This window comes from Sturnira hondurensis, unplaced genomic scaffold, assembly GCF_014824575.4.
Source record: "Sturnira hondurensis isolate 20B ecotype Veracruz unplaced genomic scaffold, ASM1482457v3 Scaffold0008151, whole genome shotgun sequence".
Classification (NCBI taxonomy): Eukaryota; Metazoa; Chordata; class Mammalia; order Chiroptera; family Phyllostomidae; genus Sturnira; species Sturnira hondurensis.
Window position 1 is genome coordinate 51,256 of NW_028080782.1, and position 19,351 is coordinate 70,606.

The following is a 19,351-nucleotide window of genomic DNA, read 5'->3' on the forward strand; positions in this document are numbered from 1 at the left end:
AAGAGGGAGAGAAACGTTAATGTATGGTTGCCTCTTGCGCACCCCCTACTGGGGACCTGGCCCGCAACCCAGGCATGTGCCCTGACTGGGAATGGAACCGGCGACCCTCTGATTTGCAGGCCAGCACTCAACCCACTGCGCCACACCAGCCAGGGCTCATTCTAAATTAGTTCATATACCTGTCCCCACTTGCTCTTCCATCTTGCACTTCCAAACAACAACAGAAGTGCAGAAGGAGGAAGGGAATAAAATACTCGTTTCAAGGACTCTGGCTTTCACTTGTGTTTATTAACGAGGGCGCATGGGCGCGCAGAAGGACGGCGGCATCTGACGTGTCAGATCTCACGGGCTCTTCTAAGGCACGTTGGCTCCTACAACCAGAGACGTGCGTTCAAAGGCCAGCTTTTCAACGTGCGCTCTCTAATCTGCTGCAAAGCATTTCTCTCTCAGTATCTGTGTCTAAATCAGGAAAATCCGGATGTCTCTACCTACAGGGGCCTTTGATGAAGATGGAGACACACCATGAGGATGTTTTGTAAGCTATGAAATGCAAAATAAATAAATATCCAACCGTGCCCCACAACGACTCCTAATAGCTTTGGCTTATGAGTCAAGGGTATAAGAAAGAATCCTGGTTTAGCCCTGGCTGGTGTAGCTCAGTGGACTGAGCACGGGCCTGTGAACCAAAGAAATGCGGTTTGACTCCCAGTCAGGGCACATGCCTGAGTTGCAGGCCAGTTCCCAGCAGGGGATGCATGAGAGGCAACCATACATTGATATTTCCCTCCCTCTCACCCTCCCTTCCCCTCTAAAGCTAAATAAAATCTTTAAAAAAAAAAAAAGAATTTTGGTTTAGGTAAGGGAGAAAAATTACCATGTAATAAACTCCTACTCCTCACATCCAATTCCACAAACGGCCTCACAGAGCTCACCTTGTATTCTGTGTGGGACCCATGCTGCCTGGTATTTTCAGGTGGGCAAAATAGATTTTATTTTATTTTAAAATAAAATAGAGCCACAGATGCCTCAGAGATAGAAGCAGAAGCCACGGTTGGGTGTGTCTGCATATTAAGAACCATGCTGGAGGTCTGTCCGGTTTAGTCACAGGAGGACGATTTGGGGATTTCGATGACCTCTGTTAGCATTTCTCAGTCCACAAGGAATGAAGCTCCAAGGTTCCTCAAACTGTGTTCATATCCTTCCCTTTATTGAATCTTTGTAACGCACCCAGGAATGAAAACACATGACGCTAAGAAACACTTAATTAAAGTCGCCGTCAGCTCTTGGGGCCAAATACAGCATTAGATTGCGGTCTTAGCGACCGGGTGTGTCCTATGCTGCCTGCGGCACGGAGAAAACAGCAGAGGTGGCAGCCCATTCGTCCCACGAACGGGGACACCCGAGTGATACGTGGGGGAGGGGCTTCTGGTGGTTGTGCTCCAAGAACCTCCCACGAGAAGGCAGTGACTTCCTGTCCCGGGGTCACCACCACAACTTCTCTTCAAGGTCATGCAAATCCCACTCGCACAGGATCCTCAGCACACGCCCCTTCACCTGCAATTCCTGCAGCTTCGCTTTTACCAGATTGTATAAGTCCTCTTCCAGCCTACAAAAACCAACACACAAAAGATAGAATAGAAAATTAGAAGAGATGACTGACTATATTTCTTTTCAATCCTCTCCCAAGGATAGTTGATTGATTTTAGAGAAAGAGAGGAAGAGAGAGAGAGAGAGAGATCAGTTGTCTCCTACACGTGCCCTGACTGGGGATCAAACCTACAACCTCTTGATGTGGAACGTGATGCTCCAACCCACTGGACAACCCAGCCAGGGCGTGGCTACACACCATTCCCACCGTTGCTACACACTCTGCTAGCCTTCACTGCCCTAGGATACTGAATTCAGCGTCAACCTGATGTCTGCTTCAGCGATCAGCCAACCCACCCCCACTTCTCAGCAAAAACGTGCCATGAAAGTCAGGAGCAACTACCCGAGTGTCTGTAGTGTGCAGGTTGGGGTTTCCAAGGACTCCCACAGCGTGTGGACGCCCTCCGTTCCCAGGTCATTTCCTAAGAGGTTCAGGTTAACCAGGCTTGTGCTGCTTCCAAGAACCGAGGACAGAGGCTGGCAGCACGCAGAAGTCAGGCTGCATTTCTCCAACCTGGGGTGGGCGGGAAGGGAGTGTTAAAGACGGTCCTCCGATACTGAGAAATTGGAAATAAAAGGGATGCAAGTCCGGGCGGGCGGGGGGCGGGGGGGATGCTTCTAGAACAGACCGGCCAGCGGCACACACCACAAACGCCTAAGTGTGAATCGTTTTAACCCACCCACCAACCCCATGAAGGTAAGTAACACCTTAAATCCCACTTGACAAACACATATCACCTGCCCCAACACGAGAGACACAATTTTAGTATAAAGTGCATGTGAGTTTATTTTTTTAAAGATTTTATGTGTTTATTTTTAGAGAGAGGACAAGGAAGGGAGAAAGAGAAAGAGAGAAACATCCATCGGTTGCCTCTCATATGCCCCCAACTAGGGACCTGGCCCGCAATCCAGGCATGTGCCCTGACCAGGAATCAATCCAGCAACCTTCCGGCAACCTTTTGGTTCGCAGACTGGCACTCAATCCATTGAGCCACACCAGCCAGGGCTCTACACGAATTTATTTATAGCGCCTTTGAAAGGACTAAAATGTTACCACAACAACCTCTTTCATGACATGTCTTTCATGTTATTTTTTTCAAAGATTTTATTATTTTTAGGCAGGAGAAGGAGAGAAAGAAACATCAATGTGCCTCTTGAGCTCCCCCTACTGGGGACCCAGCCTGCAATCCAGGCACATGCCCTGACTGGGGACTGAACCAGAGAGCCTTTGGTTCATAGGCCAGACCTCAATCCACTGAGCTACACCAGCCAGGGTATCATTTCTAAATTCTACAAAACAGCATCTGGACACAGGGTTGGCTAGCTACTGGGAACCCAGGTAAAAAGAAACGTGTCCTCTGTCAGTTCAACACAGCAGCAACGTCCACGTGAGTCTACAAAGAAAGGTGACAGGAGGCCATACGTGTAAGACTTTAGTGAATAAAATGCCGAGGGTAGAGGTTGGGGAGGACTCAGAAAATGCTTCAAGGTGAAGTACCATCTGATGGGTAGAAATAGCATCATATGATGAAAACATGGGCCCTGGCAGGGTAGCTCAGTGGGTTAGAGCATCTCCCTGATGCCCCAAAGTCACAGGTTTGATTCCCAGTCAGAGCACATACAAGAATCACCCAATGAATGCATCAATAAGTGGAACAACAAATTGATGTTTCTCTTTCTCTCTCCTTCTAAAAAAACAGGAATCCGCCCTGGCTGGTGTAGCTCAGGGGATTGAGTGCGGGCCTTCGAACCAGATGATCATGGTTCGATTCCCAGTCAGGGCACATGTCTGGGTTGCAGGCCAGTTCCCAGCAGGGGACCCACAAGAGGCAACCATACATTGATATTTCTTTCCCTTTCTCCTTCCCTTCCCCTGTAAAGATAAATAAATAAAAAAAATCTTAAAAAAAATAAAATAGAAAAATAAAAATAAATTAAAAAACAGGAATCCGTCAAAACCACAAATTTTTCTTCCTGTTTGAGAATGAAGATTCACAGGGCAAGGGCATGTCCTCTCCCCCAGCAACTTCTATCCAAAATGTACTGATGGAAAGAAAGAATATCTACAAGCCAAGAGATTTTTAAAAGAAGAATGTTGTCCCCCGGCTGGTGTAGCTCAGTAGATTGAGCGCAGGCCTGTGAACCACACGATCGCGGTTCGATTCCCAGTCAGGGCACATGCCTGGGTTGCAGGCCAGTTCCCAGGAGGGGACTCACAAGAGGCAACCATACATTGATATTTCTCTCCTTGTCTCCTTCCCGTCCTCTCTAAAGATAAATAAATAAAAGATTTTAAAAAAGAAGAATGTTGTCTTTCACGTGTCTCACCCATGTACCCCCACGCGACCAGACAGTACCTATCCCCACCCAATAGTGAGAGGGGGACTCCCTGACAAAGGACAGCGCCGACTCACCCAAGTGTGCGCAGTGCACAACTCGAGCGTTTCAGAGCCTCGCACAGCCGCCTCCCTCCATCGTCCCGAACACAGTTTCTCCCGATGTCCAGCACCTTCAGGTTCTGATTGTGCTCCAGGGCGTCCGCCAGCTCCCGACAGCCCTCCACCGTGAAAGAGCATTCCGACAAGCTGTGAGACGGAAATGTACCAAAGGCGGAAGTCATCCCCGCAGGCTCGGGCTTTATCAGCCCCAGCCCCTTTACCTTCTTCCAGGGAGGAGAGAGATGCCGGCGATGACGTCTCACCCTGCAGCTGGTCCTCCACCCATGCGCGCATGTGTGTGTGTGAGTATGTGGCAGACAGAGTCATGGATGGGAGAGAGAGGAAGGGGGCGCAGAGAGAGACAGGTCCTTGGAAGGGCTCTGACACAGACGTGTTTCAACCTCTGAGCTCAATAGTTGGGTGGGGGAAAAAAACATCAAAATCTCACGTACAATGAGTTATTGTAGCAAAATGAGTTCAAGATGTAGAATCCAGGTAAATATTTGGAGAGAGAGAATAAGAGGAGGGGAGGGGGTGAGAGGGAGACAGGGGAGAGGGGGAGATGGAGAGGAGACAGAGACAAGAAAGATAAAGAAGAGAGAGGGAAGAGACAGAGGTATAGAGACAAGAGACACTGAAAGGAAAAAAGAGACAGAGAAACAGAGAAGAGACAGAGAAGATAGGAGACAAATAGGAAAGAGGCATAGATAGAAAGATAAAAAGACAAAGACACAGAGGAGAGAAAGAGAGATGACAGAGAGAGAGAGGGAGCAGAGAGGTGAAAGTGGACGGGATACCTTAAGGTGGGAGAAGACAACCAAAATCCTTCTGCCCTATAGGAAGAGTCTGACAACGTGAAAATACCCACATGCTTGAAATCATCAAAGGTCAAGTCTAAGGGAACAGCCAACAAGATAAACAGCTACAAAAATCAGACCCAAGATGCTAGGTTTCCACGGTGAGGAATGCCCACAAGTCAGCAGGGAAAAACCTCAACTGGAAAAAAGTAGTCCTCAGGTTTTATCAAGAAGTTTTTCATTTGGACGTTCACAGGGGTGTTTTTGAACATTCAGACGTAGCTCAACCCCATCCTTATTCAGAGATACGAACATACAAAGACTTGAGTTTATAAATAAGGGGTATGACCCCCTGGGACCAACCTCAAAATAATCTTGAGGGAAGAGTGTGGGTGAGGGTTTAGGGAAGAGAAATTGGCCGTGAACCCATAATTGTTGAAATTAGATAATGGAGTGGATTACATTACAGAGACTTCTCTTTACTCTTGTCTAAATTTCGCTGTTTCCGTGGAAAAATAAAACAGAGGTAGAGCTACCATTTTTCTACGTCTCAAACTGAAGAACTCAAGGAAGTTTAGGGACAGGGTATGTGGAGACGTGGGTAACAGGTGCCCTCGACTGGCAGCGATGTTAGTGGAGGGCAACGGGCATTGTGGTTGGTCTTTAACAGTTGCCCCGTTTTCTCCACACAGGTACCACAATGCACCACGCTCAGCCCCACCATCTACCAAACCTAAGGCTCTTCTGTGCCAAGAGTTCTGTCTGCACCCAGAACAGGCTGCCACCTAGAACTCCAGCGAGCATGGGGCCACCCGCTGATGGACGGGGCGACGTAACACTCACTCCAGGCTCTGTAGGGTGCAGTCCGGCTGACGCAGCGCCTCACACAGAAACCTCACCCCCTCATCGCCCAGCTGGTTCTTCCTCAGGTTCAGGTGCGTCAGACTCTTGTTCTGCAGGAGAGCGTCAGTCAGGTGCCTGCAACTGGGCGCACCGAGCTGGCAGAAGCAGAGCCTGTGGGTCGAGAGTCCCAGACAGAGCAGCTCAGGAACACAGACCACCCCGAGGACCCCCAGGCGCAGATGACCTCCGCGTTCGTTCAACGCACTGTGGCCCTGGGCCCTAACCCAGGATTCACTGAGTGTGCACTGACTTCTGGCCTGTTCCAAACTCCGACAATAAGCACGGCAAGCGTGTGCCAGTTGTGCCCTGGCTGGCGTGGCTCTGAGGATTGAGTGCTGGCTTCTAAAACAAAAGGGCGACGGTTCGATTCCCAGTCTGGGCACAAGCCTGGGTCGCAGGCCAGGTCCCCAGTAGGGGGTGAGTGGGAGACAACCACACATCAATGTTTCCCTGCCTTCCTATTTCTAAGAATAAATAAATAAAATCTTAAAAAAAAAAGAAGAGTGTGCCAGTCATTATGGTTGGGTAAAAACAAAAAAAGAATAATGGTGGTCAAACGGTACCAAGTTTCCATTTTTCAAGATGGATAACTTCAAGAGATCCAGTGTATGGCATTGTGCCTATAGCTAACAATGCTCTTATGTATGCTTATAATATGCCAAGAGGATAGATCCTATATTAAGTATTATAAGATTGCTCCTACTATTAAAATGATGCTGATGATGACGATGCTGATGATAATTTTTAAGAGGAGTGGAGGAACCATTGGGAGGTCATGGATACACCCATGACCTTGATGGAGGTGAAGATTTCACAAAGGAACGCTTATCCCCAAACTCGCTGAGTAATGTTAGTCCATATTATATGTATTCGCTTCTTATTAATATTCTGGTCCTTGGCGGCCCAGTGCTAGGTGAGTGTCAACCTTTGGCCAAGGCCAGCTCTCCAGTCCTTCACCATCACTGCCCCCTTGGAGGTGCCCCAAGACCCTTGGCCTTCGCCACTCTTTCATGCCCACCTGGATTGTGCCTGATCCTGGAAACCCCAGCTCTCCACCTGCTCTCCACCTGCACCACGAAGCAGATGCAGCTAAAGGGTAACATCTGTGTGACCACACTGCTGTGGACTCACCCCTGCCCAGGGCTCCCGACTACCCCACCCCCACCCCAGAGCGCTTCAGTCCTGTGTACACACCTGCTTGGACAACACCTCCACCTGGCCGATGACCAGGCATCTTCCACACCCGCGTCCTGATCCGCCTTTCACCTGGCTGCCCAAGCCCACGGCCTGCAGCAGGTCTGGGTTCCCTTTCCTCCCAAATCACCTCCAATCCACCACCAAGTCGCACTGGCTCCGCCTCTCCGGATCCCCTGACATCCTTCCGGGACACCAGGCCAGTTCTCTCCTCTCCTCCTGCACGTGGTTCTGCACCCACTTTGCCCCCATTAGAGTCTGTGCAATTTCCCATCCTCGGATGACTGTGCAGCCCAAACAAAACAGATTCCTTCACGCCCCCGACCCGGGCATTCTGCAGGCGTCTTGCTACCGAACTTCCTTTTCTCTTGTTAGGCACCCTCCTCACTTACATTACTCCTGTCCTGCTTGTTTTCTTGTTCCTCCTGCCACATCCCAAATAGTAGCCCCTCTCCCTCCCTCCCTCCCTCCAAGTCTCTGCTTCAACATCACCTCCTCAGATAAGTTAGGCAACCAACCTAATCACCCTTTTGTACTCACTCTTTGTTTTTCTCCTTATCTTGATTTTTTTTTTTTGGTGTCTCACCCATAAAACCACATCCCCCACACAGGCAGGAGGAAGCTTGTCTGTCTTATCCTCCCACCAACTTTGGTACCAGCTCTGTGTCTGGAGATAGGAACTCCGATATCGATGGACTGGAACAATCAAAATTTCCCAGGGTCCTTGCTGAAATGGAATTCCTTGGCACAACCCCCAGAGGTGGATTTGACATACCCAGGGTGCCACTCAGAATCTGTGTCTTCCAAAAATGCCTAGCACGTGGAGTGATTGCTCCATGCCTGGGAGTTTTCCATGCTCGGAACACAGGTCCCAACAAAGGAGGCGATGTTCTCAGAAACAGAGCCAAGAGACACTTACACCAGCCTCTCCAAGGCGCAGTCGGGCTGACTCAGGGAGGCACACAGCCACCGCACACCATCATCCCGGAGCGGATTGAATCCCAGGCACAGCCGCGCTGTCCTCTGGGTGCTGGTGAGAATCGAGGCAAGTGCCTCTGAGCTGGCGGCCGACAGGTCGCATTTCTCCAAGCTGTGAAAGGTGTAGGTGCAAGGTGAGAGCCTCAGCAACGTCCTGTCTCCATTCTCAAACTCCTGGTCCCTTAGGGCCACAAATCTGGGAGCCAAACCTCATGGAAAGATCAAATCAGATACAAAACAAAAGCTTCAGGGAGGAAAAAGCGGGTCAAGATATGGTTTCTCAATCCTTGCCCTGCTGCGCTGTGGGTCAGCTCGTTCTTTTTTTGCGGTATGTCTCCCAATGCATTGTAGGGGGTTGATCATACCTGACCTTTAACCACACACACCCGTAGCCTGCTCCCCTCCCAGCTGTAAAACCAAGTAAATGTCTGGACATTGTCAAATATCCCCGAGGAACAAAATCGCGCCCCCCGTCAGACACCACTGGGTTTAGGGGAAGCTGACGGAAGCCTCAGGGGTCACACCGAAGAGGCTGTGAGGCCCACAGTCATACTGAAGGCAAAACTGGCCAAGACTGAGCCCTGAGGAGGAAGGGAAGAATAAAAATGACAAGAACTGTGTCAACAGGACAGGCACATACAACAGGCACCCCCCCCCACCCAGCCACTCAAACTTGCAAAGCAGATAGTTAGATAAAGAGGGAAGACTTACGAGAGCTCCTTCAAGGCACGCTTGGGCACATCAAAGGGCTTCTGAAGGTTTTTCACCTCGATATGAGAGAGGTCATTGCCCCCCAGGCTGAGGAAACGCAGACTGGAGTTCCTGCTGAGTTCCAGGAACAGACGGTCACAAGCCACGGAGGTGAGGCCACACGATTCCAACCTATCAGGCAGGCCCCGAGACAGGCCGTCGGTCCCGGGCAGAGTGGTCTTCGAGGAGAAGTCCCCTTGCGGCGTGAACCAAAGCTGACCTCCCCGTTCCTGACCCCGCCCGGGGGCAGGGTGGTTTCCAAGGCTGCTCAAAGCGCGGCCCATGGCCCAGCATCACCCCGGAGACAGCACACCCACTCAGTCTCCGAAAGCGGGGTCCCAGCATCTGTGCTTCCCCGCCACACCTGGATGATTCTGATACGTACTAAAATTGGAGACTCCTGAACGCCCACGAGCATTTTCTCCCCTCTGCTAATTTTCCCCTGGATCCCCTTGCTGCCATGCCAACTCCTGTCCCTCCAGGGAATCTTCACCCCCGGGGGTGGTCCTGGGGAACCGGAGACTCACCACAGATACTTGAGGTTGCACGCCGAGTGCCGGAAGGTTTTAAAAATCATCGTGGACACAGTAATCCCCAGGCTGTTGGAGCTCAAGTTCAGGTGGGTCAGCCGGCTGTTACCGTACAGGACGGTGATGAGTTCTTTCAGGACCCTGACGGGGGTTATTGATTTGCATCTGAGGGAGAGAGGAGGTGAGAGAGCTCGTTTGGAGGAGGGTCGGGGGTGGGGGGTGGGGATAGGGCATCGTCGTCTTGAATTTGCATGTGAGGACAGACACACCGACGCTCCAGGATGGACAAGGTAAAAGAGGAACCCACAATTTGGCTTTGAGTCATGGTACGGACCTTTGTTTCAAAAATAGATTTCATTTATTTATTTTTTAGAGAGATGGGAAGGGAGGGAGAAATAGAGTTCAGAGAAACATCAGTGTGTGTGTGTGTGTGTGGTCGCCTCTCGCACGCCCCCAACTGGGGACCCGCCCCACCGCCCAGGCACGTGCCCTGACTGGGAATCAAACCGGCGACCCTTTGGTTCACAGGCCAGCAATCAATCCACTGAGCCACACCAGCCAGGGCTCAAATGTTTTTTTAGATAATGGGGAGGCCCTTCTTAAGGAACTCGTTTTCTTCTCCTTTGGGAGATGTCCTTATTTCGTATACAATTCTGATCATTTCGGTGAGTTTCTCCAACACAAGGTAAGCTCCGTAAAGGCCGGAGTTTGTTCAGAACCCTAGAGCTGATACAGAGGCGCTCCTGGAACGTCCTAGACGTTCTCAGCCCTTCACATCCGACTCAAACCAGCAGCCTCACTCAGAGGTCTTGAGGAAAAATTAGTTTACATGTGCCTCTCATGCAAGATCACTCATGACAGATCCCCATTTGTTTTTATTTCCACCTGCCCTGCCTAAGTAGAAGCTCCACTAAATATAAGCACACTGATTTCATTTCCCTGAGCACCTACCTTACTTTCTGACAAGTAGATGCTTACTGCAAAAAATTTTAAAAAGTTGGGTTGTCCTGCCTGGGCTGGTGTGCCTCTGTGGACTGAGTGCTGGCCTGTGAACCAGAGGGTCGCTGGTTCAATTCCCAGTCAGGGCACATGCCTGGGTAGCGGGCCAGGCCGGGTCCCCAGCAGGGGCAACGTGAGAAGCAGCCACACACTGATGTTTCTCTCCCTCTCTTTTTCCCTCCCTTCAATAAAAGCTTTTAAAAATATTTTTTAAAGGTTGGGTTGTCCCACTATGGTACTCGTCAAACTGTGAGGGTCCCACACTTACGTCAGTTTTTGGAGTCTGCACCTCGGATTTCTAAGCTCGTAGCAGAGTTTTTTCATGGCTGTAGCATTCAGCTTGCTGTTACTCAGGTCTAGTTCATTCAAGTTCCCATTGTGGAACACAGAGCAGACATCCTGCCACTGGCTTATCCTGGAATTGACAAACCTCGTCCTTTTTGAGGGGGAGAGAGAAGGCCGATGAATAGATGAACCTCGATCCACACCTAGAATGTGGTCTACAGGAAGCAAGAAAGAAAATGACCCTAACAAGTGACGAGGGATTGGTTAGCACTCTGGGTATGAAAATGTGTCATCCCAAAAGTATAGTTCTTTTACATGTGTAATTTCTGCAATTCTCAATAATTCTTGTCAGAAGAAAGCAACCACGTAAGTGAGGTGGACATCCCTGGGACCTGAAATAACTAGCAGATGCGTCAGGTGTTCTTATCGAGATGGAAAATCATTAGTGTCCATGATGGGACAAGGTCAGAGGAAGAGAACCCGAAGTAGCTGAAGTATTTCTGGGATTCCTCCTCCAGCGAAAGTCATTCATGGAAACCGTTAGTATCAGGAATGGGACGAAGTCGTAAGAAGCCAAAGCGGATAAATAGGTCTGGGATTTTTTCCCTCTTCTAGGAGATGAAGGGGTGAGCTGATCAGAACGGGCTTCAGAATTTCATGGACCCCATCAGCCCCACTCCTACACCGACTCTCACTCACTGGAGAAACATCTAGCATCTGGGGCTCCCGGAGAGAGCTGAGCGCTAACCCGGGCTGAGCTACTCAATAACCGCAAGAGCGTAAGTCAACTGCGCTTTCATCCTTCAGTTTTCTTAGCCATGAAGGCCAATAGCAGCTGCCCCTCCACTTGCCTACTGACACCAGATGCAAGACAATGCATTAGCTAGAACAATGTCTACCCCATAAAAAACCTTCTGTGTGCAGTGCCCAAGATAGAAGCTCTACCTTTGATTAGACCAATGAAAGGAGCCAGGGACACAATGACTAAAGGAATATCTTCACCCAGGGTAAAGCTGATTGATGATGTTCAATCAATCACAACCACTGATCACACAGCTACAACAAAGGATCCCCAGGTTTTCACAGTAGAACTCAGGCAGAGCAGAGAGAATTTGGGGAAGGAAATAATGATGCGTTACACACCCTGGTGGTTTCCTGTTGGCCGTCGACTCCGTTTCGGGGATGTGACAGCTGACAGAGAGCCTTAGCTTCCTTAACCTTTGACAGTGCTTTAGACAAAACGAAACGGCCTGGAACTGAGGCTCCCCAAGATCCAGGTCTGCTTCAAGGAGGTGGCTCAACATTGGCTTGACTACGGCCTCCTCCTGCATCTCATGCAAGCACTGAAAAATCAGAAGGCATTCAACACTGCAGGGGATTGCATCCGATGTGAATATCTCTTCTGCCCATTTCAACACCTTGTCCGTGATCCTGGGACACATCTTGCAATGCAAAGTATCTTCCACTTTTCTGGCCAGGTCTCTGTTTAAGAGACCAAAGAAAAAAAGGACCATCTGGCGCCAGTAGGAGTTTGTGTCCACAAAGGCATCGTCCAGGAGCGCCCTCATCTCTCGATACTTCGAGAGACCTCCGACGGCGCCTTCTTTTCCCCTCAGCACGTAGAACATGGCTCCCAAAAACACCTGGAAGCTTTGGTGAGTGAAGGTGACACAGTCCTCGCAGTCACTGGCCTTTCGGAGAATATTCAGCCTCAAGAGACAATCAATGAGAGGCGCCCGCAGGCGCCGATGGCCGATGTCCTCTTTCGCAAACGTGAACTTTGAAGACCACATCCCATCAGCAGCCAGAGAGCAAAGGGCTCGCCACTGCTCCAACCAGCTCTGCTTCGACCAACTCGCCCCTGCGGTTTCGAGCACGCTGGAGAAAAAACAGGCGTACAGACGGGTGGCGGTCTGGGCACTCAGCTGGAAAGAGGGACATCTTGCCATCTGTTGCTTCAGGCAGGAGCACACCACCCAGCACACGAGGGGAGCAGAACAGGAACGAGACAGAACCTCTTGCTTTCTCATCCACTGCAAGATTCTCCTGGTTTTCTTCTGTTCCCCAAAGTATCTGAAGAAATACTCCTCCTGATCTCCCTTGGTGAACCCTGGGATCTGGATAAACCATGGATTCAATAACAATCGTTTAAGGTCTTCCCTGCCACAGTCCCTGGTGGTGATCAGTAAGGTAGCAGCCGGAACCAGCTCCTTCTTCAACAAGTGGAGGAGGATTCTGGCCACTGGGAGTGGCTGGTACCAGTCTGACCATGGCAGGCTGCCGTCCACATTGGAGGGCATGGTCATTTCCTCAAAGCCGTCGATGACAAACAAGAGCCTCTCCGGATGACTCATGAAGTGCTCGATGGGGACCCGAGAGTCCGGAGAGTCCCGGGAAAGCAGGCCGGCGAAGGTGGTGTCCCCCATCTCTCTGGCTTGATGGCAGCTGACGTACGAGACATAGGAGAAGCTGCGTTGGAACAGTAAGCCCTCCGCCCAGTGCATCAGGAGTTTCGTCGCCAGGGTGGTCTTCCCGACCCCCGCCGCACCATGCAAGACTATCGTCTGGGGCTGGGCTCCAGTCCTCTTGGGGTGCAGGAGACGCTGAAGCTCTTCGTGCTCCTGAGCTGTGGCGTTGCGGAGGTATATATGGGCTTCCGGCCAAGGGACGCGATTCCACATCGCCAATATCTTAGCCTTCATCCTCTCTCGGTACATTCTGACGTCGACTGAGGGAGAGAAGGGAGTCAGGGCAGAGCAACGCTCGGAAGACATTTCAGCATTAGGAATCGTTCAATGATGACGTGGCCTTCAACCAGACACACAAGGGTCTAACTTTTAGGAGCAGTGGTAGTAGCAGAGAGTGGAAAAAGGCAGCAAAAGTTAGTTTTATGATATACACAAATATTTAGAAAGCCTCAGACAACACAAGAGATATCTAGTTAGAGTTTCAGAAAAACTGAACAGACAACAGTGTGGTGGTTGCTGGGGCGGGGCGGGATATAAGGGGACTCAAAGGTAATGTAAAAAAACGTAATCAAGATTTAAAAACAGGAAGAAAAACAGAACAGAGAAGGAAGACTCGCTGTCAAAGAGACAATAAGAATTTTTTAAAGATTTCAAATTTATTTTTAGAGAGAGGGAATGGGAAGGAGAAAGAGAGGGAGAAAAACATCAATGTGTGGTTGCCTCTCACATGCCCCAAACTTGGACCCAGCCCACAACCCAGGCATGTGCCCTGACTGGGAATCGAACTTGTGGCCCTTTGGTTTGCAGGCCTGTGCTCAATTCCCTGAGCTATACCAGCCAGGGCTATTTTTTTTTTAAAGAAATTATGATAGACCTCACCAAATTTTGTTATGCAATGTTTTATAACCATAAAAATTTTTAAATAACTACTAAAAAGGAATATTTAAGAACAGAAGGAGATGCCTTTTTAAATTTAAATGTAAAGCTCCCACTTGAGGGCCAGGCCCAGAACCTAGTCACCCATGATATGTCAGAATATGGGGTAGAGGACCCCAAAAGCTATCACAGTGAAAAAGACAGGTCCCATACAATGTAAAAAATCAAAGTGGCATCAGATTTATCACCACAGGGCCCTGGAGGACACTGGCCACCAGAAACACTGGCAGGAAACGCTCTTCAACTTGGAAGTTGACCTAAATTATTCATCAAAGGGTACACTAGAGAAACTTTCAATAAAACAAGGTCTTGAAAATCCTCTCTCACATGGATCTTTCTCCATAAGTTATTCTAAAACAAGTTCCCTAAAACAGTATGGAGACAGACAAATGGATATGGAATCTACTATCAACCGGAAAAAAACTTCAAGGAAAATGGCAAACGTAGACAAAATAGCGTGCACACCTGACTGGTCTTCTGGGATCTCCGGTTCTTCTTGGCGTGGGTCTTGGGGTGCCTGTGCCATCTCTGAAAGAAACAGTGCTGATGGGGTGTGAGGTACCCCAGGCTGGAACGAGCAGGCGGTGATGGGTGCCCTCCAGGGGGCCAGCCATGCCCCTGACAAGCTTGGGGTTGACTGCAGGAGCCAATCGCCCGGCTCCATCGACGCGACCTCTTTGGGAAGCTGCTCCTTGGCAAAGCCCACGGCACATCTTAAATGCCTCCCGGCCTCTGCAGCTTGGGTCCAGCCAGATCCCCCGACCGGCTCTTCCATCAGATGTCCACTTGACTCAGTCCCTCACCTCCAAGACTTGGCTCCAATCTTACCTCCTCAGGGCGGCTGACGATCCTAATCCACCCAGCTCCAGACCCCTACACACCACACACCCGCTGCTCTCCCCGTCCACCTTTTTCTCTCTCTTGTCCACTGCGGGTGTCACAGGCTAACACACCACGTGGTGTACGTATTGAGCCCATCATTACTCAGCTACGACCAGCAATTTGGATTGACCCCATAAAAATCCAAGAGCAGCATCTTTGCTGCCATGAGGGTACATGTCCCCTCGTCCCTCATCTCCCAATGCTCCCAGTGTCTCCATCTCCCTGTGTCCCCCCCCCATCCTGTGTCTCCCTCCCCCCATGGCCCCATTCCTCCAGCCCCCACTCACCATTCATCTCAGCTCTCAGTTCCTCACAAAGTGAAGTCAGATTCATGTTCTCAAAGATTCGGAGGGTCACCTCCCACACCTGCCTCCCCGGGAAGTGCTTGTTCAGCAGACACAGCAGGTCCGTGGGGTTGGCGGCCTTCACGTCGGCCCAAGGGATCTTCCGGGAGCCACTGGGCAGCCACTGTGGAGACTGGAGGCCGAGTTTGAAGTCCTCCAGCTGGCACTGATCCAGGCCCCTCAGGTGGGACAGAAGTTTGTCCCAGGAACCGTCGTCCCCAGCCACGCTCACCGAGGAGCTCATTCTGCCAGCGCACCCGATTCCCAGCTTCCCCGACACCTGCGCCCCACACCAGACAACCAGGAGCTGCAGGAGAGGAAGCAGAAAAACCATAAACCTGACCTCCCCCCCACCTCCTTCCAAAGGGTCCAGGGGTGTCCAACCTTCTGGTGTCTCTGGGCCACACTGGAAGAAGAAGAGTTGGCTTGGGTCAAACACTGATGAGAACTGATGAGCAAAAGCAAAAAAAAGAAAAGGTTTTAAGTAAATCTGTGATTTTGTATTGGGCCACCTTCATAGCCATCTTGGGCTGCATGCGGCCTCCAGGCCGCAGGTTGGACACGCCCGGAAGCTATATCCTCACTCCGTTCACGTCCCGCTGCCTGCGTTCGTACACATGTTTATCAGCCTGTCTCCCACCGGGACGTCCACTTCCTCTGAACGGGACCCTGCCTGTTCTTGGCTGTTACCACCAGCCCCTGGCACACATGAGGCCTCAGCCGTGTAGTATTTTTATGCACACCAAATTTATATGGGTCTCAAATTATGTATAATATATAGTGTTTAGCCCTGGCTGGCGTAGCTCAGTGGATTGAGCGCAGGCCTGCGAACCAGTGGATCGCGGTTCGATACCCAGTCAGGGCACATGTCTGGGTTGTGGGCAGGTTCCCTGCAGGCCAACTCCCAGCAGGGGACCCACGAAAGGCAATCAAACATACATTGATGTTTCTCTCTGTCTCCTTCCCCCCTAAAGATAAATAAATAAATAAAATTAAAATATATATATATATATAGTGTTTACCTATAATATAGAACAATGTTATATATAGAATATACGACATGAAATATAATATGTAGTGTTTTATATATAATATTATTAGGTCAAGTGTGATGATTGTGGGGGAGAGATGAGGGGAGGTAGAAGAGGGTATGGGGGGATAAATGGTGATGGAAAAAAAAAGAAATAAGTATTTTCTCACTTACAATAAATCTAAAAGCCCTGTCCTAGCACATTTACTGATTCAAGACTAGACTGAACTTCAAATTCAGGGGATTCACTCTAAACGTGAATAAAAAAGAACCTCGGAGTTAGTGACGTCAGAGACGTGGGGGAGGGGAGGGAGACTAAGGAGAGCAAAGGCGTAAAGGAGGGAGACCATTGTAAACCAGCGACAGGAACGTCCCTCAGGCTGGGGGCGGGGGGGTTGGCAGGGACCAGCCCATAGAACGAAGATCTGCTACCTTGCTCACAAGAGCCTAGACTGGAAACTCCCTCAATGTCTGTGGACAGAGGGGTAGAGAAAATGCAGGAGAGAAAAGGAGAGACACACACGGAGGACTATGACTTGGCCATAAGGAGGGAGGTCCTGCCGTTTGCAACAACGTGGATGACCCTACCTAGAGGGCGTTCCGCTAAGCAAGATAAGCCGGATAGAGAAAAGACAAGGACCCTATGATTTCACTTATACGTGGAATCTAAAATAGTCCAACTCGTAAGTCACCGGGAACCCCAGACTGATACATTATTGCATGTCAACCATGATTAGGAATAAGTAAGTAGTCCTGGCTGGGTAGCTCAGTTGGTTAGAGCGTCATCCTGATACACCAAGATTGTAGGTTCAATCCCCAGTCAGGGCACATACAAGAAGCAACCAATAGATGCACAAATAAGTGGAGCAACAAATCAAGGTTTTCCTCTCTCTCCCTAAAATCAATAAATAAAAAATAATGTTTTCACCAACCAAGGAATGCATAGATAAGTGGAACAACACAGCGATGCCTCTCCCTCTAAAATCCATTAAAAGTAAATAAGTGCCTACTTCTAAAAAATAATAATAAATAATTTTTTCCAAAAAACTCAGCAGGAATACTTAATTAATGACTGCGGAACCATAGCTTCCACTATGAATCCCGTTCCTTCGCACTTCTAGTCACATTTTTGTCAACCAACAAATACACCACCTTGGGGTATGGGAGTCTCTGTTTAAAGGTGCCTTATTGACTACGTATTGTTTTGTTAATGTTAAACTCAGGGCCAACTGCGCGCTCCCTCGCACCTGAAGGAAACCTGTCTACCACCCAGCTTTCTTCGTACACGCCACCGCAGCCTTTGCACACTCGACACACCAGACCCCACTTCCTGGGAACCCGGGACGGCACCCCAAAACAAGCCCAGAAAGGCAAACCACACCACCAAACCGACCCACGTGGAAGGACACGTGTACAGAGAACGAGAGATGGAGCAATGAGACGGATTTTCCAGCGCTCTACACATGTCCAAGAACAAGGGGAGAAAGCACCCGAGCGTTAATTGGGGGGGATACAAATACATTTTATCAAGTAGGTGAATTTGCAAATGTGGAATCCATGCATGACGAAGGTTGACTGAAATTAGAGTTCCGTGTCTCACAGAGTACGAGAAGGGACCCTCCAGGGCACCATGGGATGACACCCTGAGCCAAACAAGAAGGGACGTGAGTAAAAAGAACTTCGTGCACGAAGCATGAAGGATCCATCAGATTGAATCCAGAGCATGAAAAGGAACACAGTGGTGGCAGAAGCCCTGATGGGAGAAAACACAGGAATGGAGAAATTCAGTTGAAAGGTGTTTTGTTTTGTTTTTTTAAACTGTGAAATCTCCTGGGTCCAGGAGGCAGGAAGCTTTTAATGAGAGGAAATGAGACCTGCAACAAATTCCTGCATCCGATGCAGAAAACAGCGAGTAGCCACAACTCCCGGCTCACCCTGCCCCCCACCTCCTGGGAAACATCCTCAGATTTCTCTGATGCTGGACGGCTGCCTCTGTTTCTTCAGATGCCTCATAGAAGGGGTTAAACCCACGTTTAACCCACGTAAGGCTGGGTTAAATTTCCGTGTGTGTGCATTTCACGGTGTGAAGTTTCCGTTTTACAAATTAAATGAGTTCTAGAGGTCTTCTATACAGCCAAGTCAACAGAACTGTATTGTTGCCCTGGCTGGGTGGCTCNTGAAATCTCCTGGGTCCAGGAGGCAGGAAGCTTTTAATGAGAGGAAATGAGGCCTGCAACAAATTCCTGCATCCGATGCAGAAAACAGCGAGTAGCCACAACTCCCGGCTCACCCTGCCCCCCACCTCCTGGGAAACATCCTCAGATTTCTCTGCTGCTGGACGGCTGCCTCTGTTTCTTCGGATGCCTCACAGAAGGGGTTAAACCCACGTTTAACCCACGTAAGGCTGGGTTAAATTTCCGTGTGTGTGCATTTCACGGTGTGAAGTTTCCGTTTTACAAATTAAATGAGTTCTAGAGGTCTTCTATACAGCCAAGTCAACAGAACTGTATTGTTGCCCTGGCTGGGTGGCTCAGTTGGTTGGAGCATCACATTGAACATGCAGCCCATGTTCATGTACATACACCAAAAGGTTGCATGTTCAATTCCCAGTCGGGCACATGACTAGGTCGTGGATTTGATGACTAGCTCGGGCGCGTGTGAGAGACAATCAATGGTTTCTTTCTCTCTCTCTCTCTCTGAAATCAATAAACATATTCTTGGGTGAAGATTTTTCTTAAAATACCCTCAGGTGAGGATTTTAAAATAACTGTATTGGCATTTAAAATTTTGTTAAGAGGGTAGATCCTATATTTTAGGTGTTGTTATCCCATGCACACAAAGAAAGTCACAAAGAAATTTCTGGAAGCAAGAGATATGTCTACTTCCTTGATTGTGGTGATGCTTCCACAGGGGAACGCCTGTGTGCAAACTCACCAAATTGCACGCTTTAAATACGTACTGGTGCCCTGGCTGGCGTAGCTCAGTGGATTGAGCACGGGCCTGCGAACTAGACGATCGAGGTTCGATTCCCAATCAGGGCACATGCCTGGGTTGCAGGCCAGTTCCCAGCAGGGGGCCCACGAAAGATTTCTCTCCCTCTCTCTTTCCCTTCCCTTCTAAAGATAAATAAATAAAATCTTTAAAAAAATAAATATGTACTGGTTTCGTAC

General features: G+C 49.5%; 1 protein-coding gene across 1 annotated transcript; it reads right to left on the reverse strand.

The window, feature by feature from the left end:
• Positions 1-1,986: 1,986 nt before the first annotated feature.
• NLRP13 (NLR family pyrin domain containing 13) lies at positions 1,987-15,395 on the reverse strand. The gene is made up of 8 exons (XM_037053923.1): positions 15,095-15,395; positions 11,692-13,249; positions 10,505-10,672; positions 9,235-9,402; positions 7,899-8,069; positions 5,726-5,896; positions 4,062-4,232; positions 1,987-2,161 (listed from the first exon to the last, which is right to left on the reverse strand). Exons 1-8 carry the CDS (start codon positions 15,393-15,395, stop codon positions 1,987-1,989), a joined length of 2,883 nt encoding a protein of 960 aa, XP_036909818.1.
• Between the last annotated feature and the right edge of the window lie 3,956 nt (positions 15,396-19,351).

Excerpts from the sequence above, each read along its gene's own strand:
- NLRP13 (XM_037053923.1), bottom strand. The coding sequence starts at position 15,395 with ATGAGCTCCTCGGTGAGCGTGGCTGGGGACGACGGTTCCTGGGACAAA. Across the intron at positions 9,403-10,504 it reads TGCAGACTCCAAAAACTGAC|ATGCAAATCAATAACCCCCG; the intron begins GTAAGTGTGGGA and ends TCTCTCCCTCAG. Across the intron at positions 5,897-7,898 it reads TGCGCCTTGGAGAGGCTGGT|GCTCTGCTTCTGCCAGCTCG; the intron begins GTAAGTGTCTCT and ends CTCGACCCACAG.